The following is a 27,597-nucleotide window of genomic DNA, read 5'->3' as shown; positions in this document are numbered from 1 at the left end:
AGGCTGCAGGAGGAACTACATTTCCCATGATGCCCCGCGCCGCTGCAGGAAGTGACGCCCCTCGAGCGCGCGCGGTGGCTTGTGGGCCCGGCGGTGGCGGCGGCGGTGTCCATCATGGCGGCTTCCATCTCGGGCTACACGTTCAGTTCCGTCTGCTACTACAGCGCCAACAGCAGCGCCGACCACGTAGGTTCCGGGGGCTGCCGCTTCCCGGCGCGGCGGGGCGGGCGTCTCTGGGGCTACGGCGTTCGGCTTCATCCTTCCAGCGCTAACGGGCCGGGCCGGGCCGCCGCCGGTTGGGCCCCAGCCGCGGGTACCGGTTGGCGGTAGCGGCCCCGCTGTGGTGTTGTCGGTGGCACAGCGGTGCCCATCGCCGCGGAGGTGCTGCGGGGGTCGCCTGCCCCCTGTTCGGAGGTGGGGTGTTGGGGGTGTGACTCGCAGACCCGCCGGGGCCTGCCCTGCGCAGCTGTGGCAGCTCTGGGCTGGACGCGGGGCTCTCCGCGGGTGCGGGGCTCTCGTTTCACGCGCAGGGAATCGGGTCCAGGCAGGAAAACGTGTGTGGAAAAGCGGCGTGAGTGTGTGTGGTGAGAGCGCTGGTTCTGCAGCACAGGCAACGCACCCCGCTTACAGTGCGGAAGCTAAATCTTGTGGAGGTGACAGATCTCCGGTCTGAGCTTGTTCCCTTATCGCTACACCAGGAAACGATGCACCTCTCTTTCGATGCTTATGCCAAAAGGACCCGATTCCCGCTTACGCTCTTTCCTCATTTTGGGAGGGGATGGAAGATAAAAGATGGCTTTGAGTTACCTTGTGAGTTTTATGATTCCTGCTGTTATTCAATGTCCAGCTCAATCTCTAGATGTAAATATAAGTAATCTAAACACCACTTCCCGTTAGCTTTGAAGGTCCAGAGCAGCAGTGGTGCTGTGCATCACAGAATGGTTTGGGTTGGAAAGGACCTTCAAAGCTCATCTGGTCCATCTAACTCATCTAACCCCCCTGCAATGAGCAGGGACATCTTCAACTACAGCAGGATGCTCAGGTGCCTTCCTCATCCAGTGTATGCCTGTGTAGCTGGGACTGGAGGCAGAGCTCTCCTTTACATAACCTGTGTTTGCCTTTTGTGAGTTGTGTTATGTATGGAAGCTTTCAGTGGAACATTAGTTTTGGACAAGCTGTTGTGAAAGGATGTTGGTAAATAAGCAGCTCGGTCTGTAAATCTGAGGACAGGTTATACCTACTGCAGCTCAGAAATGTATTTCAAACTCAGTCTTTGTTTGAATTCTTCCATTGAATGCTAAGAAAGTTACAGCAAGCAAATGTAGATAGTGGGTATTTTTTCTATCTTTAGTCTTTTTTTTTCTCCCTTTAAAACTGTAGGAAGGATTTCTGCTGGGAGAGGTGAGGCAAGAAGAAACCTTTAGCATTAGCGATTCGCAGATCAGCAACACTGAGTTCCTGCAAGTGATTGGTAAGTAACAGAACTTTGAGAAACTCTAAAGAAGTTCAGTTTTTCAATATTCAGCACAATTCAGTGAGAATTATTTTACTTGTGAGACCAGCCCAAGATGCTTCAGGCTTTCAGAATCACGTTTGCTACGGTATTTGTGTGTTTGTGGTTGAGATGTGAGGGAAGGAAATGGTCCTTTGCTGCGTACAGGGTTTTATGCGTCTCCTTTTATGGAGAAAAGATCACTGAAGACATTTATCTGTGTTTTGTGATGGAGAAATTATTCATTTGCCTTTTGGCTCTTCAGGGAGTTGCCTCTTAGAGTCAGTTCCCTAAATACAATTATGTGCTCAATATAAAAATGCATTACTTGATTTCCTGCCATTGAAAGGGCAGATTTCCAGTGGAGGGTTTGGATGGATGTCTGGTGGTTGGTGACATCCTGCACTGTCCCAGCAAGATTCACCAGGGAATATTGTCAAGTAGTTTATTGCTAAATACAGGGACTGTGCAGCTGATTGCTGATGCAGTTGGTGTTGTGAAAAGCAAAAGATGATCTAAGGTCTTGCTGTTGTGTTGTTCATTGAAGTAGATATTTTTACACATCAGTGAAAAGCTGTTGCATGTTTTTAGCTCTGTGGTTTATAGAAAATAGGAACCCCTTGAATGAAGATGCCCCTTTTGTTTACATATATACAGCACAATGTTAAAATACTTTCTTTAAAGACCTGAGTGTGTACGTGGCTGTATGGATCTGATTCCAGCTAACATAGCAGGGTCTGCATAAAGCTGAGCTAATACACAAATGGCTCATAATGGACTCTGCAATGTTATTCTGATGCAGAACTAATGGACAGTGTGTACTACACTGTTGCATCTCCAGATGCTTGCCACCTTAAATTAGTGGTGGTTGTGGATCCAAGAATCCAATAGGTGCAGTAGTTTTCTGTTCCAGTTATTCCTAAGGAAACATGGGTGCTACAGTGACAGCGTGAAGTGTCAACTTGTTACAATTGAGCTAAATCACAAAACCCGGAGGCCTGGGATTTGTTTTGTGGGCATATAATCACTATCAAAGCACTGCTCTGCTCAGACAAAACCAGACATAGTGATAACTGCTCTGAGTTGTTGGCAGTGTGATACAGCACTCTTACGACTGGCAGCCTCAGTATGGTTTCATAAACCAAGTGTTTGTGGTGTTGAAAGTTACTCCCTTGTTAGATAACTTTTGTCACATCCTTGGTTACAGTTAATATCTGGAATGGAATGTCTGACCCAGCAGATCTGCTGCTTGTGTTTTTTGTTTACCAAATTTTTACTTCAGTATTTATCCATTGACATTAACTCCTGAATTCCCAGTTCCACTTGTGAACTGGGATTGACAGTTTTGTGGCATTGACACAGATGAGTTTTAATATCCTTATGTGTCTGTTGTCTCAAGGCTCAGTGGTGCTGTTTGAGTACATATGTGTCTATATATATATATAGCAGATGTATATAAAAATATGTATGTATTTTATATATGTATATAAAAGTAAATCAGTATGCAAAACTTTAATGTTGAATGATAGCTGCTTCATGCAATCTGAGCAGTAGGCTTCGTGCTTCCTGTTTTTCAAAGCGCAAGGTCCGTGTAGCAACATAATAGCCCAAGATTCAAGTATGTACTCTCAGTTGTTGTAGTCAATGTATTTGCTGGAAGGGGTTGGTCTAAGCTGGAGTATTACACTTGCTGATTTTGTTTAGCAGATTGTTTCCACAGGTTCCTGGATGCCAGTGTGGAAGTAATGGGGTTGATTACACTTAGAAACATTTCATAGAATCCCAACCTGTTTTGTGTTGGAAAGGAGCTTAAAGCTCATTCAGTTCCACGCCCCTGCCACGGGCAGGGACACCTTCCACTAGAGCAGCTTGCTCCAAGCCCCTGTGTCCACCCTGGCCTTGAACACTGCCAGGGATGGGGCAGCCACAGCTTCTCTGGGCACTCTGTGCCAGTGCCTCAGCACCCTCACAGGGAAGAATTCCTTCCTAACAACTAAATAAAGTCAGTCAGTAGTTCCAACAGCAGCATCATGAGGAGCTCTTGCCAGTTGGAATGCAGTTTATCAGCAGTACGCCTGCCATGGGTGTTCAGGGCCTTGTTTTGACAGTGGCTAAATATGCTGAGATGCTCACGTGTATATCCTGTTGTTCCTGGAAGCTGTGATTCTGCCTGTGCTGAGGCTGCAGTGATGAGCAGGCTTTGCCTTTCAGAGCAGCTTGTGGTTGACTCACCCTCCAGGAAGGAAGAGTCTGAACACAAAGTTGTTGCCAAACACTCCAGTGGAGTTCTAATATCAGAGCTTGAAGTAATATTGCTACAGAAGTACTGTTCAGGCCGAGCAAATACAGTTTCAGACAAAAGTTATGTGATTGAGGTATACTAATGAGAATAAATGATAAACTAATAAATGACAAACTGTATTTGGTAAAAAGAGTAGAAGAGAGCTTAAAAGAAGTATTAAATACCACAAAATATCTGTAAGTCATGCTTGGTGTTAAAGAGATGATGTGGATTGGCTCTTTGCTCCTGTTGGAACTGGATGAGCTTTAAGGTCCCTTCCAGCCCAAACCAGTCTGGGATTCTCTGAATTATTACATTATTACATGTTATTAATTTTATTATATTTGCATTTATTACAACCTCTTCAATGTAAAATATTCTGCCTTTTAATGACTTCTTAAATCTTCATATAACAGCATCAGAAATTGCAGCTCTTTTGGAGTGATGTTTAGCCCCTTTTCTCATCATAGATTCTATTTGCTTTGCCTCATAAATACTCCAGTGTATAATGTTTCAGTGGCTCCCTTCCCCCCATCCCTTTTATTCATTGCTGTTGTCATAAACAGTGTATATAAAAGGAAGAAAACTGTTGTGGAAAGGTGTATGAGAAAGAAAAAAAAAAATCATAAATGTCTTTGTGAGGAGTTCACAAGTATAAAATAATACCCAAAGTGTGTATTTGAGGCTCAGATAGATCTGGGTGTATCTGAACAAGTGTCTGTCTTGCTCACTGTTAAAGTAGCTTAGAAAGAGAAGTTTGTTTTCCAGGTCTGGTGCTGTGTCATCAGGTCTTGTTGAGACATTAAGGGCAGTGTGTGGTGTGACACAAATGTTTATTTGCTCAGTAGCTGTGATGTGGAAGGTTCATGCAAGATTTGCCCCTGGAATTCCTCTTTACCTTCAGCACTTGGACATATGTCTCTTTTTTGTTTGTTTGTTGCAGAAATCCACAACCATGAGCCTTGTTCAAAACTCTTTAGGTAAGCATTTTCTGTTGTCTTCCTGGGGTGCCTGCAGAATATAAAGACTGAAATATATCAGCATTTGAAATGTATCTATCATTGCATTGCTTACTCATCTGATGGTATTACAGAAATACATGTAAATAGCACCAACCCTGGCAATAAAAGTGTGAGTTTATAGTTCTAGTGGCACTTAGGTTAGAGAGGGTGCCAAGGTGGCCTCTATGGGCTTTTTGCTCTATCCCTCTGCATTTCCACCTCATGTAGTTAGTGTAGCAATCAGATCAAATCATCCCACTCTGATAATTAGGGTGAATGTCAAAACCAGTTTGAATCATTGTAGTCTTAGCTTAGCTGTGCTTGGGCCTGGCACACACCTTAGTAACTTGCTGGGTTAACAGACTGCTTTCTAGTTAGTTGTGTTCACTTGCACCAACTAATACTCTGGAACCTTCAGCTTACTCATTACTTCTGCCTTCTGATCTCCTGTACACTGTTATACAGTGATGGCTTCTAAACTGCTCTCTAGAAATTCCTTTTAGAAGGGATTCCCAATTAATCTTTGTGAAAGGAGCGTCCAATTACTCTCCTCTTGCCTTTCTTTAGAGATTTCTGACTAGTTAAGAGTCAGTACCTTAGATATTAGGCTTGACATTGGTTGCATTAGAAAGAAAAGCTGCAGTCTATCATTTGCTGTCTGATAATTACAGAGAGGATACTCTCAACCTAGTGATTTAAATGCTAGACTCTCCACATCAAGATAACATCCCAGGCTCTCCTAGGCTCTTTGTGGTTCCCAGGGATCCTTTGTGCAGCTCATATCAAACCCCATCACATTTACTGCTTCTTCCCAGTCAAGAAATTGGTTGTTAGTAACTGAGCTGAGGGAGGAAGGAGTCTGTATTTCACTGCATGCTTTCTGCACCAGAAAACTGATGAATTCATTTACTTCAGAGCATAGGGGAAACTCTCACAGCCCATAGAGCTTTTATAACACTGGAACAGGCTGTTGGTTTCTGTTAGTTGTAGCAGATGCTGATTTTGGGGCTTTCTGCTTCATCCTTTTGACTTCAGTGTAGCCAGTCTGAGGAGGCCTAATGCTCATCCACTGTGTTCCTGTAAACTGGCACTGCTGATGTTGAGAATAACAGGCTTGGTTCCAGTGCTTTTACCAGCACGTGAGAGCTGAATAAGAAGGAAGGATTTTAAAAGGACTGATTTCTCTGTGCAGTTCTGAAATGAAGGTGTTTTGTTATGTACTAGTTGCTCATCCCATAAGAAGGGGAAGAATTGGGTATGCACTGCTTACTGCAATGCATAAATACTGTGAGCATGAATTGAAAAGGTTATGCAAATGTTATGTAGTATCTCAAATTAGTAATTAATTGCAGCCTTAAGATTCACAAGAACTTGGAACAAATCTTATTTCCACCCTTGTTTACCAGCCAAGTACTGAGCTTAGGATTTTCTGTTGTGTTTCTTTTATCCCCCACACTCAAGAGTTGAGATCATAGACCTCTAAACCAGAGTGTTTTCCTGCACTGCTTTAGCTGTTAGTGATATCAGCTCTTGAAAGAGACTGAGGACTTGGCAGGTAAGTGAGGGAGGAACTGATTTTCAGGTGTTTTCCCTTTGCTCAGGAAGTGTGATCTACTTGAATTTATAAACCTGTGTAGATAGATTTATAAATTCTGAAATCTCTCTTGGCCTCAGAGTAACACCTTAGGGGTTGGGTCTGGGGTTCATAAGCAGAGCCATATGGATAGATGGTGATACTTTGGGTTCTTGCTGACCTCGGGATAGCTGCTTTGGCTACAAGGGTCCAGTCATATGAGTGTAATTGCAGGAGTGGAGCTCAAGAAATTGATCTGTAACTGCATGAAAATGGCTCTGCTTTCCTTTCTTCTTTGGCAGGGAGACCTCCTTCTCAAAGCAGGATGCTGGTCAAAATGAAATGACACAGTCCATGACGTACATGCTCCTTGTTGTAGGGACTGCCAGGGAAATACTGGGCACCTAACAAATGTGTGCAATGAAAGCATTTTAAACCTAATAATTACAGGCCTCTTGTATTTCATTATTAGTGGTTTAAAAGTGGTTAGAGTTTTTGCTCCAGCTACTCTTACGCATCTAATTGCAATGCTCTGCACCTTCCTCTGTAAGCAACTGTCTCTGTTCAAACCAAGGCTTCTAACTGTGCTCTATATGGCACCAGTCAGATGTCCCAAGTAGGTGGTGTGAATACTGACCTATGTTGATAAAGGTGAACCTATAGAAGCCGCTTTGCAATGTACAGAATGTCATCTCTTTGAAGAACAGTATAAATTATGTATAATATGTGTGTGTAAACTATGTACCTACCTTTCTCTCTTCCTTTTTGGTTCAAGCTTTTATGACTATGCAGGCAAGGTTAATGAGGAGAGTTTGGACAGGATTCTTAAAGACCGAAGAAAAGTAAGTTCTATCTTTTCCTCCTTCTGGTCAGTAGAGCCTATAACTAGAAGATGGGTTTGGAAAACCAAGGTAGCTAACTAGAAGCAATACCTTCATTCACAAATTTAATGGTTTAGTTTGATCCAAGGTTTATTCTGCACGGCAGTTGGATTTGTGGTACTTAGGTGGGGGTAATGTCTCAATTCCCTGAAGAAATGCAAAGGATTTAAGCTTGTATTTCCAAAAGTGAAGGGCTGGTAATAACCCACTCATTTCTGAGCTACACATGGAGCATAGTGATTGTGTCCTCCACTGCTGAAACCAAGCAAGATGTAGCTGACTTGAAAACCTGCTCTAAATAATTTGTTTTAAAGAGTTGCAATGATAATTGCTGTTCTTGCCCTGTCAGGTTTAAACTGGCCAAACTGTTCTATCAGTTATGCTGGGTGCTGTCATAGCTTTACATCATGTGTATGTTGTTAGTAGCACAACTAGTATTAAGAAGATTCAATTTTAGGAGCTATATGGAGAAGAATCAAACCTTTTTTCAAGGTTTTCTTCCACACTTGTAATGCACTGTCTTTCTGCTTACTGAATAACTGATTCAGAAGTTCTGAACTAATACATCAAAGAGCAGAGCTGAAGATGTGATTTCTCAGGCAGTGAAGTGAATCCACCAGTAAAAAGATGGATGACAACTTGCATGGTTCAATTTATGGCAACTTGTGGACCTTGTTAGACCCAGCAGGAAAGCATCTAGTACATGAGTTTGGCTGATGAGGTCTGGTTAGTGCCACAGCTAGTACAAGGTAAGGGGGATTAAAACAAGACCTTTGTTCTTGTTCAGTTCATTTTTACTAAGCAGCAGCAAACCAACATCGTTCCATCTGCTCGTAGCACTGCTGGTTGTGTTACAGTAGTAGCAAACTATCAAGGCATGGCCAACTCTAGGGATTTCTGTCCCCTACAGGCGACTCAAGTGTAACTGTTACTCCTCTGAGTGAGAATGCCTACTGTGTAAATCGTTATGCAAAGCATTGCTCAATTGCTAATTGCATTTGCAGTCTACTTTCTGTTCACTTTTGCTTGCAGACAAGGAGGAGGGATCTTTAGGGAAGCAAGTCCTCAATCTGTGCAACTTCTGCAACACGGATGATTGTAATGCTGCTTTCTTGTCTGTTTCTTCCAGCAAGTGCTCTCAGAATGAACTCCTCTGTGTATAATAACATTTATGCTGAGTACATAGGTGGTTTGTGAGTCTGTTTATACATACAGACATGTATGTCTATATGCTGATGATGGAGTGAGTTGCCAGTCTCAGATCCCGAATTCTGTAACCCCATAACTGTATTCTAGAGCACCATATTAAATTCCCATTTCAGGAGACCAGGCAAAAGACAAGTAGAAACTGTCTCCCACTAGTTTTCAGTTGAATTTTACTGTGGTAGAACCTACCTTGCAGGGAGGCTCTGGCAAGATGTAGAAGATCTAGAATCTGCTCTATTCCACTGAATATATATATATATATATGCAGTCTTAATACATCACTACATGATAGTACCTATTCCTGGGACTCTTCCTAACCCACATTGCTCATGAGGTATCTGCTTTCATTAATCTCTTCAATTAAATGTTAATTTGCATGAAGGAAAGGAGCTCAATACGTGTTGTATACAATATAATCATGGAATTAGAATGGATCTTATCTGATCTGCGTAAGAATCTTTCACAATTCAACACACAAGGAGATAATTTTATTGCACACAGCAGATTAGTCCCATGTGTTTCATCAGCAGCCATGAGTTTGCAAACATGTTTGTGAAGCACTGGAAATGCCTTACAAATCAATACAAGTGAATAGGCAGTTGAAATATGTAGTGCTACAGAAAACCCACATCTGCTGTGTGTGAAAACAGCTTGAGTCTAATAAGGTGAAGATGCTCCAAGGTTTTGTTGCTAAAATGAGACAGTTGAAGGATATTGGCAGTGGGATCTTGAATAGCACTTGGGTGTTTGTAGCACAGTAAGGTGGAGCTGTAAGTAGGCATGTTGTAATAAGATGTCACTTGTTTCAGGTTAATAGGTGCAAACCTGTAGTAATTCAGGCTGATTTTGTTGTAATAAAGCTATTGGCTAATTCACATGATAGCAGAGTTTCAGCAACTTCATCATCAGAAGGTAAATCTCTGTCTCTCAGTTAATCCTTTGTTTTATTTCTGATGTAATTCATTACAGAACGTTATTGGGTGGTACAGATTTAGGAGAAACACTCAGCAGCAAATGTCATATAGAGAACACATCATCCATAAACAGCTGACCCATATTCTTGGAGTGCCTGATCTTGTCTTCCTCCTCTTCAGCTTCATTTCCACTGCAAATAACTCAACACATGCTTTAGAATATGTGCTTTTTAGACCAAACAGAAGGTAAGTAATCTGTGTATGAACCAATCCTCATGTTTTGCTCTGCTTTTTCTTGCTATTCTTTATACTCTGAACTGTTTTGGAGTTTGTACAGTCTCTTTCCACATAAAGAAGGCTTTGTGTTTGCCAAGTGATGTTTTGGTGTCCAATTGTTAGGGATCCCTGGCAGTGCTCAAGGCCAGGCTGGACAGAGCCTTCAGCTGCATGGTCTAGTGTGTGGCATCCCTGCCCATGGTAGGGGGTTGCAACTGGATGAGCATAAGGTCCTTTCCAACCCAAGCCATTCTGGGATTCTAAGACAGTTGAGTTATTTTTCCTGTGCAAGTAATAAATTAAAGTTTTGGGATGAGCAAAAATTCTTTTCAGTCTTTAAATCTTCAGACAACAACAGTAACAAAATATTCTTAAGAGAAATCAGGTGTCAGTACTATGTTTATTATAATAGACCTGACTGTAGCTTCACTCTTGTATCTGTGGTAGTTTGAATGCACAGTTAAAAGGTTTTAAAAGGCACAGAGGTAGGTTCATCTCAAGGGAGCTGATCATGTGTTTATTTTGACCATGACACGTAATATTTAGCAGCTTTTCTAATAAACCTAACACAGAAGCTTTAAACGTAGATGACGTGTGATCATCAGACAGGTGGGATAATGATACCAAGGTTATTGTAAATAATCTTTTGAATATGAATTAAGAAGTCTTTCTGCACTTTCTCTGCAGGTATAATCAAAGAGTGTCACTTACTATTCCAAATCTAGGCAACACTAGTCAACAGGAATACAAAGTTTCTTCAGTGCCAAATACTTCTCAGAGTTATGCCAAAGTTATTAAGGAACACGGGTAAGGACTTTTCCTTTGCAAATGAAGTGCAGGCATCAAGCTCTACCTTCTGTGCCATCCACTACAAATACCCATTTCAAGCAGGACAAAAATAGTACTGGAGGAAAATGGTCAGCTCTAGTGTGCTTTTTTCCTGCTTAGAATTGAATCTTTTAGAACAAAGAGGATTCAGTGCACTGATCTAAAAAGTGGAGTTCCTATGGCCAGTTGATGCTGTGGGCTTTGTGGTTGGGAGTTCCTTGGTTTATTTCCACCCACACCCCCTCCAAAGAATTGTGTGTGCAATCTCAGTTTAAAACTTGAACTCTGACTTGGGAGTGTTGAAATCTTCTTCTTTTTCTTAAGTAGTTCTAACTAAATGCTGTAAATGCAGCATTGAAGTAGCTCTTCTGACTGTTAACAGTGACATTATACAAGCTTAAAGATTTCTGCACAAGTTCAGTCTCATCAAATGGAACTTTCTTGATCCAGAAGGAATTTTTGGTGTTGAATATGCTGCTGTCCAATTTTGGTTCTTGAGGGTATGGTATTTTTTTAGCAATGTAACATAAAATACATTTTTTATATGTAGCTATATATATTCACAGGCAATTCACAGGCAGCATGAGCTGGAACCTTGTGTTGGCTTTTCTGACTAATGATTTCTGCTTCTTTTTTAGTACTGACTTTTTTGACAAAGATGGAGTGATGAAGGACATCAGGGCTATCTATCAGGTTTATAATGCACTTCAGGAAAAAGTACAGGTAACTTCCTGCAGTTAATATTGCTCACTCTGGATGTGGTGTCTTTTGTTTGGCTAAACCAGGAGTGGTTAGAGCTCATACTTCATCGTGAACTGTAGGAAAATGTCTGACTAATGATGAAATATGTCAGGTTCTATTTAATGTGTGCATTTGCAAAGGCTGCTGTAGAAGTGGTTGATCTAAATAGCACCAATTCTTTCTCTTTTGCAAGTGAGAATGATTTAATGCTCAGGGATTTCTGGGAGACATCAGCTATTTTTAAGAGTATGTGTTGAAGAAAAGCCTTGCTGAAGGCTGTGGGGATTTGCACAGGTTTAAAGGCTTGCCTGTCTCAGTTTAAAAATGACTCCTGGCTCTTAGTATGTAGCATGCAGCAAAGAGCTCCATCTGTTAGTTAAAACTTGTGAATGTTTTGTGTAGAACATGAGTGAATCCTGCTCCAAATGTGGCAAAGCATCTGAAAGTGCCTGGAGTGTCAAATCTACTAAATGTGAGCTTGTCACTTCACAGCTTGTCCTGTGTGAAGAGCAGCGTAGCTCTGCTCCCTCAGGAGCACACACATCTGCTAATTGTGCTGTAGTCACAGCTTATTTCCAGGCTTTCCCCTTGCATCTGCCCTGGAGGGATTTGTGTCTCTGCTCCAGCTTTGCTGGTTGGCACATGTAGGAGAGAGCAAGATAGTAATTCCTCCAACCATCCCCTGACCTTGCACTGGAGAACTACTATTTATTGATGGAGGTTGCTACTTTCTACCCTGCCTTGTAAGGTGAGCAGCTCGCAATAGGAAGGGAGACAGTTTTTGTGCCAGCTTCAGGAGGCATGCACGTTTATTGTCAGAGGTCTGTCCCATTAGCTAATGGCATTCTGTAAGGTTGTTTTTGCCAAGAGCACGTACATCCTTTCATGCTCTTGCTGCTGTTTGCATTAGTGTCTGGAAAATGCAGCATCAATCAGGGAGTTGTCTTCTACCTGTTGAAACTATGACCTTGTTGTGTTTCACCGTGTAAATTGTGCTGCTCTGCATTGTTTGCAGGGCTTAAAAGTAACTTAGGTGTTAGCTAACTCCAGGAACTCTTATCTTTAAGGTGACTGTTTCACAGAGAATGTGACAAGACTGCAAACAAGTTTGCTTATTTCTAGTATAAGGAATGTGATATTCATCAAGAATTACTTGGGAGGGTTTATATAATCTTCTATAAAAATTAGATGTTGAGCAGAAAGCATGGTTAATGTGTTTCAGCTTTGTAGGTAAGATCACTACTAGTAACCTTTTGGAGAAGAGCTGGTAAATGGGTAGAGATGCACTGGTTTAAGACACATCAGTGCATTTAGAGTTGTGTACTCTTCAAAACTGTTCATATGTATAATGACCAGTACTGAATTTCTGAGGCAGTAAGTAAACTATTATCTCCACAGAAGACTAAATCTTCACTATAACATGTTTAGATTAGAAATCACTATTATCCAGAGCTGGTTTTAAACTTAGTTCCTTCTATGAGCATTTTACATCAATTTCCAACCAGTATAGGGAAATCTTGTTGAAAATCCATGGTCTTGTTTATTTACCTGAGATATCAGCCAAGAGATGAGCTTGGAACACTTGTCTTGAGTCAACTTTTTCATACCTCAATCACTTTTTCATACCTCAGTCCAAATTTGGTCTAGTACATTTTGATCATGCTACTATAGTTATCGTTATTGTGCTAACTACAGTGTATTAAAAAGTCTCTTGCACTAAGCAGGAAGAACTAAGTTTGGATCTTGCTATAAATCTTCCTGTAATGATGAATTATTTGGAAATGCTTTTCCTATTGTGCAGCAGTTGGGAATTGGCAACAGCCAGTGAAGAATCCCATCTTCAGGTTGAGTATTATGCTGTGATATAGTTATCTCCTGCTCTTAGTTTTGTGCTTTGAATGGTTTCTTGTCTGGTAATAGCTTTATTAATGTGGTCATGAAAGTCTTTCCTGTATTTTTGCAATATCTTTGCATATCTTTATGTTTTCTCCTAGGCAGTATGTATAGATGTAGAGAAAAGTGAACGTGTGGTTGAATCTTTTCAAGCTGAAGTAGACAAGTTAAAAAGGCAAATCGCACAGAAGAAAAGCGAAAAGGAGCAAGAAATAAGTAAGTTGCCTTTTACTTCTTTTGTTTCGGAAGTAGATGTTGTAAGGACAGAATATCTTGTGGAATTATTTTGAGTTGTATTCTTGATAGCTCATAGCAAAAGGAAAAGTAAATCACATTGGGATGGGTATAGGATGGATTTACACTGAGTGATAACTGAAGTGTGAAAGGACGTGTACTTCAGGTGTGTCTGTAGGAGTCATCCAGTGTGAATAAACTTTAAACATAGGAGAGAGCTATAGAGAAAGAACAAATAAGTCAGTTCTGGAACTAACAGAGGAAAACATCAGTTGTAGGAAAGGAAAAGTGGAGCAAAGCCATGAATGGAAAAAGCAAAGCTAAACACTGGAGAGATTCCATTTGCAGTATTTCATGGAGAACAGGGTATTGTGTTCACAGGCCAGCAGCTATCAGTGGCTTTTTGAAATCTTTATTCCCTTTTCCTATCCCCAGATATGAGCCCAGCATTAATGAAGTTAGAGATCAGTTCTGTTACTGGACACCAGACAAACTGCATGAAGGACAATGAGTGCATGAGTGATGAACATTGGTATAGGTCATCTCAAGTGCTGTCTAGCTGCGTTTTGACCTTGTAGCTGTCAGTGGTTGTATTGGGTCTTTCAGCACTGATTTAGAGCATCTGCATTTTTATCCTTTTCTCCCACTTCATAGTCACTGAATCCTAACTTAGCATTTTTGCATTATTTGCTGACTTAGTGAAGAACATGACCACTTCTCAATGTTAAGCTAAATCTTTCCAAAAGTCTATTTTGAAGTCATTTGTGTCTTCAGGAGTATCTGCTAGAAAGCGGAAGAAACTATTTAAATGTAGAATAGTGTTGGACTTCACCTGCCTATTTCAAGTACCATATCATCATGGGTAGGAATTTCAGTCTATAGTACTTTTAAGTCCATGAAACTATAGAAATAATGTCCTTCTTGCAGGTTTATAGCTACTCTCTATAGCCAGTGTGTTGAGGGAAGCTGAATTGAGTAATTTTTTATTCAAGATAATATGTATGCAGTAATTTATTCAAGGCAGTACAATCTGTACAGTAATTCTAGTGAAGGTCTGAATGCAGAAACTATACTCCTGCTGTGCTTTGAAGACCTATGTTAGTATCAAGTTGATTGGGTTTAAGTTTCCATGGTGCAAGTAAGTCCCATTAAAAATCCATGGTTTTATTAGGGTTGATTCTGCATTTTGGATTAACAATACATGCTTTCAAAATATGCATTCAGGACTGGTAGGGAGAGGCAGTACTAGATGTATATTCACCCTCTTTTGCTGCTCCGTGATTTTCTGTATCAGTGGGACCTGTTGAGTGAACATACTTGGCTGGTTGCTTTGTCCTTCCTAGAAATGGAATGTGGCTTCAAGGGACTTTTGCTTAGCAGTAGATAGGTTTTTGTGAAGAGCCTGGCCCTTGCCATGGAAGTATTGCTGATCTACTTTAATTTGTGAGTGTAAGGGAAGGCTGAAGGTGGAGAGTAGAAGCAAAGGATAGGCAAAAAAGCACATAACTTTAACAAACACTGCCTCTTTCTTCTTTGTGTTGAAATGATAAGCAAATAACCGTTGACATTTTAGCTACAGGATGGTTTTTATCTGTTTATCTTGTTACCTAAAGATATATCTCAGACTGAAAGATGGGTTAACACCCTAAACTGTACAGTAGGCCCCTCTGCTGCTATAACTGGCTGTTTTCTCCTGTGATCACGAGCATTTCAGAGCAGAGTTTGACCTGTCAGCCCAGGTTCTTCCTTCTCTGAACCTCAGAGATAAGGTGAAGAGGCAGCATCAACCACAGCCCATGTGAAAGGTGGAAGTGGCATGAGTCACTGCTGTTTCCTGCTTGGCTGTAGATAAAACAGCCAGGGAACTGCTACTACATGTGCGAGTGAGGAATAGAGCTGGGTATTTAGTGTGACTGGAGCTGATCCCAGCCCATATGGCAAAAGATGGGGGAGGAAGAGGAAGAGCAGTCGGTGCTAGCCTCTAGGTGCTACCAGCAAAGATGCAAATGCTGCACTGAAAATTTATGCCAGAGCAGAAAATCATGTGAGAGGGCTGAACCAAGAAAACAGGCAGCTTGGATCCTGGCAGTATTTTTAGCTGTGAGTAGCTAAATACTGAAGCTGGCCTTCTGTTCTCTCCCTTTTCTCAGGTTCCTTGGGTTTAGGGAGTTAATTTTCCACTTAATCATTCCCTGAGCTGGAGGGAAAGGGATTCAAATTCCTGTGGTGGTGGTGTGGGAAAGCTTGTTATTCTTCTGAGTTTTTGGTTACCAGGTTATGACTTTAACACTCCTGCATGAAAGGCAGCTTAGACTTTACTTGCCACATCACTGAAATGATTTTGTGTGTGTAGTAAGCATGTTTGAGGGGATAGTATGTGCCATGCACTGCCCAGGTGCCAGGAAATCTCCCAGTTCCTGTATTGTGGACCAGAAATGGAGGCTGTTACATAGCCACTTGAGGGAATTTTTATTCCTGAAGGGAATGACTTGACTAAAGGAACTCTTCAGCCTTGTTTTTTGCCTTTTCCATAACTATGGTGTTGCAGTAAGTCTATCCCCTATCTGCAAGGCACCTTTACACATACAGGTGTCAATTCTGACAGATGTTTGGAGGTTAATAACCAGTCAGAAACCAGTCTAAAACATCAGTATCTCCTAGTGCTGAAGAAACCCTCCTACAAGGAAGTTTCTGCTTATGTCTAATGTATACTCCTCTAATTCAAGCAGCTTTCTGCTTGCCTTTCCACAGCAGCCTCTTACATACATTTGAAGACTGAAACTGCCTCCTCAGTCTTCTCATAATATCCCTCTTATTGCAGTCTTTCCTCTTAGGTCATGATCTAGATGAAGATGTCTCTGCTTATTGCAGGGGGCTTGGACTAGATGCCCTTTGGGGGTCCCTTCCAACCCAAACTGCGGTCTGATTCTGTGATATCTGGACTTCTAACGAGTCCTTTTCTTTTATAGAGTTCCTCCATCTTTTCCCTACTAAATTGTGTTGTTCAAAATGAGATGCAGTATCCCAGTTGTAGTCCTAACCATTGCAGTACATACTGAAATAATACTGTTTCTCAACAACTGAGCACGCTTAATGCATGTTGAGATTCATAGCATACATAAATCACCACTAAAGCTGCAGAAGGATGTCATAGTTCCTCATCTTGCAGGTCGTGCAGTTCATTATTCCTGTGCTTGTCTTCCTGAAATGATTGTCTAAATCATCTCATTTAAGCTCAAATTCCTGCTCTGATTCACTTGCAGCTATTACTAGCATGGTGCCATCTAATTTTAATAAGCATGTACTGATTAAATTCCATCATTTAGGTGGTTAATGTGAGTATAGTTCTGGTGCAGAGCTGTGGGAGCTTCATCTTGATGAGTCCATTGCAGTTGTTCTTTAACCAGTTCTTCAGCTATTTATTTTTAGCCTCACAGTGCTTATATTACTGTCTATTCCTTATGAAACATGGAGGTGCTGTGAAATCCTTAAAGGCAACACATACCTGTGGCTTTTGCTCTTGCTTTAATTGTTAACATCACATGGCTTGGAAAGAGCCCCTGTCCTTAGTGGAAAACAATATTTATAGCCACTGTCTAACTGTACAATTACTTAAATAGAAATCAAAATGTGGAAGTGGTAGTTTTACCCATTATGTGTGGCCTTTCATAGGGAGCAAATATCAGTGATGGTGTCCAGCTTTTCCAGGTACAGCAAACAACATAGCAGTGTTACAGTAGTGCCAGAGCCCTGATTGTGGATTGCTGTGCCAGGGCTATAGAAACACAGCTTCAAAGGATGAGTCTTGCTAAGCTAGCTAATTGGAAATCTGAGTTATGGGAGTATAGACTTTTTTATGCTATCAGAAGGTAAGCATGATACATGGTAGTCTCATCACAGATACTGGGAGGGCAAGCTTTTAATACACTGATTTGAGGGGAGATGACAAGGAACTTCTTTGCTGGTGCTCATGAGCACACAAGGGGCATTGTAAGAGAAAGTACACAGTGTGATTTACAAGATGTAACATCAGCAGCAGAAGCTGATTATGGTCTGATTGAAAGTGAAACAAGCTTTCTGTACTGAGTAAGACATAGGTGGGGAGGAGCAGTGACCTGGTTTAAGCCCAGGTGTCAAATAAGTACCACACAGCCACTTGCTCAACCTCACCTCTGGTAGGATGAGGAGGAGAATTGCAAGAAGGTAAAACCTGTGTGTTTCAAGAGTTTAATAATTGAAATTTAACAATTTAATAATTGAAATAAAGTAAAATATAATAATAGAAATAATAATAATAAGATCATTGATAATAGGGAACAAAAAAAAAAGGAGAAATGAACATTTATAACCTAAATCACAAGTGATGCACAATACAGTTGCTCAGCACCCACTGACCCATTCTAGTCCCCAAGCAGTGATCAGCCCCTCCTGACCAACTCCCCCCAGTTTCTATACTGGGCATAACGTGCTGTGGTATGGAATACCCCTTTGGCTAGCTTAGATCCTAGCTGTGCTCCTTCCCAGCTTCTTCTGCCCCCCCCCCCCCCCCCCCAGAGAATGAGAGACTGAAAAATGCTTGATTAGGGTCAGCACTACTTAACAGCAACTAAACCATCAGTGTGTTATCAGCATTGTTCTCAGACTAAACCCCAAGCACAGCACTGCAGCAGCTACTAGGAAGAGAATTAACTCTGCCAGCTGAAACCAGGACAAGCAGCACAGTGAGACCTGGCAGAGCTACTTTTTGATGAGAGAAGGAACAGAGAAATACAGAGAGAGGATGAGGTGGAAAGAGCAGCAGGTTATGGACACTTCTTGTAGCTGTGCTTTCAGGGGAGTTAAACTGGAGGAAATGAACTGTACAGGATGACTGTGCCCATAACAATGTAGCACACTTGCTCTTGGGTAGAATTTGCTTTCTGTCATCTTTTGGTTTTGAAATGGGATCACTGGGATAATGAAGTTGTGCTAATATTGATGAGTGTCATGGGTGCCCTGCTAAATTTAGGGAAGGTACTCTTTGTCAAGCTCAAAGGACAATGTAGTTAGTAAGAAGCAAGATGTAAGATGATGGTTAGTGTCTTATGTAGTCATCAATGTAGAAATCAGAATTGTGAAGGATGAATAGTGGAGACTGAGAGGAAAATATCCAGTGCTGGAGTTTGAAAGCAATGCCAGGGATGAGCATTTAATAACAACAACCAGCCAGCAAGAGAGAGAACAGCTAAGGGCAGGGTGTGCTGTGTTACACCTAGATTATGTAAAGCATATTGCAAAGTAAGCATGAAGTACACCAATGTTCTTTGCTTTTGTAGGAATGCAGCAAGCAATTTTAAGCAGGCAGATGCCAACAGATAACTTGGAACCTATGTTTGTTCCACGAATGTCCTACACTGGGTTTGCTGTGGAAGGCTGCACGCTTGAAGATCCGGATGTCTCCGATCCTCCTCCTCCCTATTCCGATTTCAATGCAAGCAATCAAGAAAGTACTGTGGGTCCCAGTCTCCTAGAAAGCAATGTTTTTATGCCTCGACCTCAAGCAGTAGGTTCTTCCAGTTATGTTTCCACAAACACAGGATTGAAATATTCTGGTAATGGAGCATCCATGCCATCTTCCCAAAGAGCGGTTGGTGACAATGTTGATGAATCAGAAGACAGTGATTATGAAAACTTGCTTGAACCTGCAGAGTCCTCTGACAGTGAATACTCACAGACAAGAGATTCCCGACCTTCACCACATCCTGATGGTGACTCCAGGAACACTCAAACATCTCAGATTTGATGGGGAGGGGGTTAAAAATCCACATGACACTGTTTTTTCACAGTTGTTACCGAGAGATTTTGGGGATTTAACCTGGAGGAAATGAACTACACGGGATTTAACTGTGCACACAACATGTAGAAGACTTGCACTAGAGGGTTTATTCACCTTGTGATACATTTTGCAAGTTTTATAATGGAATCATTAGGATAATCAAGTTGTACTAATACTGATGAGCTTCATGGATGTACTGGTAAATTTAGGCAAACTGATGAGATTTATAGAGATCTTGTAGCTTTTGTTGCCGTATTTTCTTTAAGACGATAAATTGGGATGTAGTAACTAAGCACAGTTAGTCTACAAATAATGTTCTCAAATCAAAACTTACCTCTTGCACTATCATGCCTTGAATTTTCAGTTTGGAAAGGGAATACATGTATCAGCCGCCTTCAGAATAGCTTTCTATGGTAAGCCAAATTGGCCTTTGCAAGCAAAGAAGTTCTGATAATCCTGAGAAGCCTGATGGGAGGAGATGTGGTCGACCTTCTTTTATTGGCATGCTCTTTGAACAGAGAAGGGGTTTGTTTCCACTTTTTTTACTAGCAGAATGTGTGTCTCACTTCAACTGATGGTTGCCTTTTTTCCTGTAAAGGGTGTTTTTTTGGGGGGGTGGGACGACTGGTAAATCATCCAAATGAATGTCATGAATAGAATTCCTCTGGTTCTGCTGGGTTTACAGTGACTTTATGCCACACTAAGCCTCATTTCTTGTCTCATTTGTTACATTAGCATCAACACCGAGTGCACATACAGGAGTAAATGACTGAGAGAAGTAGTTAATTCCATCAGGAGTGGACTTTGGAGTCTGCAAATTACAAACATCAGAGGCTGCTTCTCGCATTTTATGTGCATCTGAGTATTGGATTTATGCTCCTAGATGAGTTATTTTATGTAATACATAGGGGACAGGTAGGAGACGGTTGGGTGGAGAGTCCCCTGGGTTTATTACCTCTTTTCCTTTGGGTGGAACATGTAAATGACTATTTTGATTGGAATTACAGCTCTTATCAGAAAATTGGGATAAATGAAGTGTGGTATATTTGGAGACTTTCATGTTTGGATGCACTTACTTTTATTTAAGTACTGCTTGTATGCTAACGTTGCCCAAAACATGTGAAATCGTGCCACTGAGATGTTTGTATTATTGGACTCTATCCCTGATCTGTCAATGGGAAACCACACATTTTAAGATGAGGTCATGTAAGCATTTATTGCTTTGCGGGGGGGGGGTAAATAGCCACTTCTTTGGTTTACACCCAGAACAACAAAGCAGTTGCTTCAAAGTTGCAATATATTGGATTTACAAAAGCCTACAATGTCAGTATGGATTGTATATGTAGGCACAAGTCTGTCCATTAGCCTCTCTTACCTGTACTAAATCAAGCAGATGGAAAACCTGAGGTGTTCGAGTTGCCGCTCTTCTCTTGAGTGCTTCCACCTTTAAACATCTCGTGGGCTGGTTTAACTCTTTGACATTATTCTCATTAGCCTTAACTTGATGCATTTTCTGTTGGAGCGTTGCAATCCATTGAACAGAGAACTTGCTCTGCTGTTACCACTGGCTCTGTGCTGGCGCCCGTGGTCCAGGTGGTGTCCGTGTGTGTGTTGAAATCAGGATTGACAAGATGGCAGCTGCCGTCTCTTAAGTTTTATTCCGCACAGAAACCTGCAAAATGTACATCTCTGACAAAGCAGTTCAATGTGACAATAAAATCTTATTTAATCCTGTAACTTATATTTTACTCTTTGTCAGGTTCCGTGCTGGAGCACAGCTCAAAACGGATGGTTTGGGAGAGCACAGACGGGGATTTGATGGAAGGGGGAGAGGGCAGCGCCACACCGTGCGTATTACATTCCTGCCATAAGTGATCACGTTAATACAAAGATTCTTGAGTTCTGAAGCTTTTAATAACAAAAAATGTATTAGAATCCTAGAACGGTTTGGGTTGGAAAGGACTTTAACATCATCTCGTTCCAACCCCCTACTATGGGCAGGGACACCTCACACTAGACAGTGTTGCCCAAGGCTCTGTTCAGCCTGGCCTGAACACTGCCAGGGGTGGAGCGTTTGCCACTTCTCTGGGCAAGCCTATTCCAGTGCCTCACCACCCTAACAGTAAAGAACTTCAAGTTCTTTAGCCTTAAGTTCTACTTGGATTTACCTACAACATGTAGGTGATGGGAGGTGAAATTAATATGTAGTTGTGCCAGCACTTATCTGCAGGTGCAGAGTATTGTTAGAGTAATTCCATTCACTCTTAACTGTTTACTCATAAGAGCAAAGGATGTGCTTTTATTTAATGTTTTAAACATTCAGGTAATACTCTGGTAAAAATACATGTGACCAGACTCTGCAGCTTTCATGACAGTCCTGTTTTTATGACAGTGTTGAGTTGTGATCCACCTGAAGGCAATAGGGAGCAGCTTGAACCGTAAAGGAAACCAGAGCTTCATACCCAGGAGGTGCCAGGTTTCCACGTCTGATTGATGGAGAGTTTCTTTTGGTGATTCTCAGAAGCACAGAACCCAGCAACCAGGCCTGTAGCCATGTCCATCACTAAAAGGTAGGCAGCATAGAATAACAGGCTGGTTTGGGTTGGAAAGTACCTTAAGATCATCCAATTCCAACCCCCTGCCATGGTCAGGGACACCTCACCATAGACCGTGTTGCTGAAGGCTTTGTCCAGCCTGGCCCTGGACACTGTCAGGGATGGAAGATTGAAGAAAAGCTGTTCAAAACTGGCTTCTGTGCCTTTCAGTTCAAAATCCTGTAGTTTCTCTGGTACAAGGAAATATTTTCTGGTTTATTGTTGTAAGAAACCTAGAATTGCTGTTTTCTTTATTTCTAAATTTATTTTGACCCCCCTCCCTAATTGTTTATAGCTACAAGAGGAATGTACCATATGGAACCTCTCAATCAGTTAGAACTATCCCATATGCTTACAAGAGAAAGCATCACCAAATATTTCTGAAATTAGGATTGACACTGGGGGAGTCTCCAAGTCCTCTGTTTGCTTATGGAATGGTGCATGTTGGCAGAAAGAAGTGTGAGCATCTTTAATGTTGGCATATTTGTGACTATGCAGGTTCTGAGTTCTTGTCTAGCATCAACTGACTACTCAGGGACAGTTCACTGGCTCTGACCTGACCTCAGTTAAAGTTTGAATGGAAGCTGTTGCTGTTTTGTGTTGCAGCAATATAGGCTATGAGAAGAGTGATTAGATTTCCTCTTAAGTGGAAAGATGCTTCAGACCATGCCTAAGGTAACTGAGATCAGCATGCTTCATTCTGTTGTTTGGCTCCTTTTATTTAAACTTAAAACCTTTGTTTGTTACAGCAATAGATAATGTTTAGAGAAAGCATTGTTGCCTTGGATCAAATTGACAGCAGCATCTGAGTCCAGAGGAGGCCACGGAGATGCTGTGAGGGATGAAACAGCTCTGCTCTGGAGCCAGGCTGAGAGAGATAGGCTTGTTCAGCAGTATTTCTTTATCATATACACTTGTGTGTATTGGCATGCACATACACCTTTATACTGCTCCTTTCTATAGCTTACAGATTTAGGAAGATAACTGAAGCTTATTTAGAGTTTCATTAGTGAATCACTAATACTTGGCTGCCTGTCCTGGCCTGTGCTCAGAGCAGTGGCACTAGTATCCTGCTGCTCAACTCTGCCTTTGTCAGCTGCAAAGCTCTTGCCTGTTTCACATTTCACACCTCATCTCACAGGTCCCTGCAGGGTTTTGCCACGGTCGGTGTGGGTTAGCTCACTTCTCCAGGAGCAGCTCCTGTGCTCCACCAGCTTGGAAGGCAGAGAGAGCAAGCAGAGGTTTGGGAGAGCTCACCAGCTGCTTCAGGCCTGGTAAAGTGTGTGTTAGGAGCTCAACCTCCTTGAGAGAATTTCAGGATCAACTTCCCAGGGGAAGTTCTGCAAATGAAGATGGATGTTGAAGCAGATCTGCCGAATCATGGAAGAATCACAAGGTCCTAGAATGGTTTGTGTTGGAAGGAACCTCAGAGCTCATTCAGTTCCCAACCCCTGCCAACAGGCAAGGACACCCATCAGCATTTATTGGTGTGGCTGGGTCAGGATTAAACCCTGCAGCAGGCTGCATGCAGTGGAAATCTAGGGAGGAAAGTCTTTCCTCTTTGACCTTTAAACAAGATTGTAACTTGCAACTCCTTGTCTTTCCCTAAGCATCATTCAATGAAAAGAAAACACCTTGCTGTCTTTTTCAGCCTTTATGATGGACAGGATGATGATAGAGCTGTGCAGAAGGAGCTCAAGGCCACCGAGGCTGGGAAACATTCTGCTTCTGCAGCACTTACAGGTCACTGTGGGGCTTTGCATTCATTATCTGTAGCTCTCCAGAGTCCCCATGGGGCACCAGGCTTTCCATATTCACCTGTTACCAAAGAGAAGAGCTGCACATTTCCCTCATGTGCATTTGTGTACCATACATTTATCCCCTCTGCCTTTATTGGAGAAGATGTTAGGAAGGAAAAACCTGATAATCGTCAAGAGACAGGTCAGTAATAGATTACACACACACATGTTTTGAGATTCTTCCATTCTAAGCAGTATTAATAACTCTTACCCGAGTTATTTTCCTGCTCAGCGTCTTTCTTTAGGCAAATGGTTGTTTCCAAAGCAGGAAAATGAGTTCTGTGAAGGGTTTTCCCTTCACAAGGCACATTTCCACCACAGAGATTGCTCCAACAAATTCTGTCGTGCCAGTCTGTGATTTCTAACACGTTCTTCAGGAGCGAGAGGCTGCTATAGCTGCCATCCCGAAGCTGTGAGCAGAGATCACTGGTGGTCTGTAGGACCAATATGGAACTGCTAATTTTAGCCAGGAATGGAGCCTCAAATAAAATGTTCTTACTCAATCTCATGGAAAAAGAAAGTTTATTAAACAGAATTGTATCACTTAAATGTGGCTGTAACTTTCTAGTCTGAGCAGTAAGATGCGTGGGTTGAATAGGTACTGCTTGTTCTTATTAGGCTAGTTTTTGTCTTAAGTAAACCTATAGAGAGGTTAGAATTTACTCCTTCAGCATGTGGTACATCACTGTGAGGTTGTCTGAGCATCTCATACACATTGTGATGAGTATGCTTAGAGAAGATGTACGTTTATCTCTCCAGCAATTGCTTCTTAAATCAGTCAGATCTGAGGATAACTGATGGGTGGTTTTGGGGTTTGGGGGTTTTAGGGCTTTTAGCTTGTTAAAGCTTGTGTAAATGGGTGGTGAAAGCATTGGAGATGCTGGTGTTTGTGGTGTAGGAAAGGGCGCAGATGCTTCCACAGTGATTCAGTGAGCACTGCTGTGCAAAATCGCTCTGTAGCTTTGGTAGTTCATGCTGAGCTGCTTCCCCATGCAGCGGAGGAGCCGGGGAACTCCTCAGTTCATCTATCATTTGCAATTCAAAGCAGGTGAAGCACTAAAAGGGTACCAAGAGCAAGAGATCATTTCTCTTCCGTGTGCAGGTGCTTTTGTGCAGTTGATGGTGACAGGGGATGGGGCTTATCTCTGCCATTACTTCTGTGCTGGCCTTCCAAAGGAAGGCAGTTGATTTAGGGAGGTTTAAAACAACAGCCTTGGCCTTCAGTGGTGTGAGAAGGGTAATCTGAAAACAACCTGGTGTTGAATTAACCCCCAGTGGGGTTGTCCCCTTTGAACTGGTGATTTCCACACACCAGGAGCTCCCTGTGCCAGACCAGATTGGGGAGTAAAACCTTTTGTAACACTGGAGCACCACAGCGGAGGAGGCAGAGCAGTAGGATTGCTGTGATCTTCAGCTTAAGCCAGTGCAGGTTACAACCCGTGTCAATGGCAATCCATGTTGGTAATACCAACATCACATGGAAAGCCAAGTGATTCCCTTTATCTGGTTGTCCTAGAAACTCCTCCATAGCTCATTTCATCCCTTGGGAATTACATCTGAGAAGTACTTCCTCAGCAAAAGAAATAGGTCCGTATCAAGCCCCTGGTAACCATCATTTCATAGCACGTGGCTTTTCTGCTTGGCTTGAATGTTATTTTATCATTCATGTCTTTGTCATTAGGTACAACTGGTTTGATTTTGGTTTCCCATTTCATGGCTGGGTTTGATTTAAGGGCACTATGAAGGGATGCTGAATGCATCTGCAGGACAAGCGCTCTTATTCCCTCCACCCATCCCCTGCTTTACTGTCCCTTCACCCCTGTTTTGTTTGACTGTTCTTCCTTTGAAGAACTTCAAATCTCTGTCTTTATGAGGCCTTGAACTGGGCAGGCCCTTGCTATGTATTGTAATGCATAAAACAGATGTCAGGCTTTCATTTTCAGTGTTAATGCAAAGGGTAATGGGGTTGCAGCAATGTGAATGAGGGTTTCTCTCTGTTGTAAAGTGAGGCCATGGAAATGAGGAGGGTTTTATCCCCAGCAGAGTGCAGTGGCTGTGAAGCAGCAGAGCAGCAGCACTCTGAAGCTTTTTTAATTAAGTAAATGCAAATGAAGCTGGAATGATCTCACTTGTGCAACTTCCTGTCGAGATGCGGAATTACTTTTGGCTTTAGGTCAATGTATGTTCATTGTGGTTACTCCCACAGCCCATGGAAGCTGTACAACCGGAGTTCCATCCACCCTGTGCAAGCGAGTGCCCATCTCTTCTGCAGCCCTACAGTGCCTCCTTGCTGGTGGCTTTTCACTGGACCAGCCCCTTGACCTTACAAACAGGGATCTGTTACGAGCTCTCTGTACTTCAAAGGGAAACCCAAAGAAGCTGCTGAATCAGTGTTTTTTCAAGCTTAACCTAATCCTTTCTAAAGCTTTTTTAATGCTGAATTCATTTCAAGCATATCACCCCCATCTCTTCTTGCTGCACGCAGCCTCACAACGATCTTATCGTAGGATCTCAGACTGGTTTGTGTTGGAAAGGACCTTAAAGCTCAGCCAGTTCCAACCCCTGCCACGGGCAGGGACCCCTTCCACTAGAGCAGCTTGCTCCAAGCCCCTGTGTCCAACCTGGCCTTGAACACTGCCAGGGATGGGGCAGCCACAGCTTCTCTGGGCACCCTGTGCCAGCGCCTCAGCACCCTCACAGGGAAGAGCTTCTGCCTAAGAGCTCATCTCAGTCTCCCCTCTGGCAGGTTAAAGCCATTCCCCTTGGTCTGTCCCTACAGGTCCTTGTCCCAAGCCCCTCTTCAGCTTTCCTGGAGCCCCTTTAGGCACTGGAGCTGCTCTGAGGTCTCCCCTTCCAGGCTGACCCAGCCCAGCTCTCTCAGCCTCTCTGTTCATCTTTGTGGCCTCCTCTGGACTTACTCGAGCAGCTCCACATCCCTCTTGTGTTGGGAGCCAGTTAGGGGAGCAAGGCCATGGAAGGGTAATTCCCCACTGTGGATGTTGAGCACTGATGGAGCATTCCAATAGGGCTGTTTGCAAAAATCCTGGATCAGCTCCATCCCTTTTGTGCACAATTCTTTTCCTCCCTGAGTTTTCCCTATCAGAAAGGAAAGCAGAAGCAGGGCTGGCATCGCTTGGCCATCAGGGAATCACGAGCTTCACCTTACACCATGGACCAGGATGGGACAGTTTGTGTACTTGAGGGCAGGCATGTGTTGTAGTGTCTCGCTGAATCAGGGCCTATATTTGGAGATCAACTGCAAGAGGCTGCAAATAGCTTGCATGCTTTGAACAAGGGCTTGGGATAAGGCGCTCTTTCCCTTGGGTGACCCCAGCGCTGCTCTGTCTCCCAGTTCCTGCTGCTGGAGGGGGTTCAAGGGAGATTTCTCTTTCCAAAACAAAGCCTGTGCCAGGTTCCACTACAAGAGCAGGGCAACGTGCTCATGGAGCAGGAGGAAACAGTGCGTGTTCATTCCCAGCATGGTTTTGAAAGAGTGGTTTCCAGGTAGAGCTCAAAGGGTTTGTGGGAGTCATCTTTAGACAGCGGGAGAAGAAAGCCCTGCAATGGGGAGGCACAAGTCCAGAGATGTCTGTGGTTCTTCATGGGAGACCTTTGGTGTGTGACAGTGAGTTGTGTCCATGGACCTCGGTTGCCCTCACGACAGATGGAGGTTGCATTGGAAACTGACTCCACTCATACCAGGGTGAGCACCCAAACTGCGCCACAGTGATGGAATTGGACAAAGGTGGTTTGTGAACTGGGCAGAGTGCTCTCAGTGTCCTGTTCATCACGGACTGTCTCAGGAGGGATGAAAAGAGCAGATACTTGAGGGCATCTCTGCATCTGCAACCCTTTTTTATTGCTCTGGCTTTGGGTTATAATTGTGCCTTTTTCCTTTAAACCAGGAGATTTCATTTCTAAAGAAATCCCATGCAAAGGATTGGACTGGATGAACATTATAGAAGCCCTTCTAACTGGAAATATTCTGTTCTAAAGAAAGGGGGAGCTTTGCCCAAAGGCACTGACCAGCAGTAATCAGTGCACTGCACTTTCACAAAGCACCGCCAAA

General features: G+C 42.6%; 1 protein-coding gene across 1 annotated transcript; it reads left to right on the top strand.

The window, feature by feature from the left end:
- Positions 1 to 65: 65 nt before the first annotated feature.
- Positions 66 to 20,872, top strand: ABRAXAS2 (abraxas 2, BRISC complex subunit). The gene is made up of 9 exons (XM_061478621.1): positions 66 to 186; positions 1,381 to 1,471; positions 4,717 to 4,753; positions 7,123 to 7,189; positions 9,404 to 9,594; positions 10,312 to 10,431; positions 11,091 to 11,175; positions 13,188 to 13,302; positions 18,636 to 20,872. Exons 1-9 carry the CDS (start codon positions 115 to 117, stop codon positions 19,100 to 19,102), a joined length of 1,245 nt encoding a protein of 414 aa, XP_061334605.1. The 5' UTR covers positions 66 to 114; the 3' UTR covers positions 19,103 to 20,872.
- The last annotated feature ends 6,725 nt before the right edge of the window (positions 20,873 to 27,597 follow it).

The sequence above is a fragment of the Pezoporus flaviventris genome, unplaced genomic scaffold (assembly GCF_033815535.1).
Source record: "Pezoporus flaviventris isolate CSIRO_AGI_PZ_B2104156 unplaced genomic scaffold, CSIRO_AGI_Pfla_v1 ptg000129l, whole genome shotgun sequence".
Classification (NCBI taxonomy): Eukaryota; Metazoa; Chordata; class Aves; order Psittaciformes; family Psittacidae; genus Pezoporus; species Pezoporus flaviventris.
The sequence above is the reverse complement of the archived record's forward strand: the minus strand, read 5'-3'. Positions and strand labels throughout refer to the sequence as shown.

Excerpts from the sequence above, each read along its gene's own strand:
- ABRAXAS2 (XM_061478621.1), top strand. The coding sequence starts at position 115 with ATGGCGGCTTCCATCTCGGGCTACACGTTCAGTTCCGTCTGCTACTAC. Across the intron at positions 4,754-7,122 it reads CCTTGTTCAAAACTCTTTAG|CTTTTATGACTATGCAGGCA; the intron begins GTAAGCATTTTC and ends TTTTGGTTCAAG. Across the intron at positions 11,176-13,187 it reads CACTTCAGGAAAAAGTACAG|GCAGTATGTATAGATGTAGA; the intron begins GTAACTTCCTGC and ends GTTTTCTCCTAG.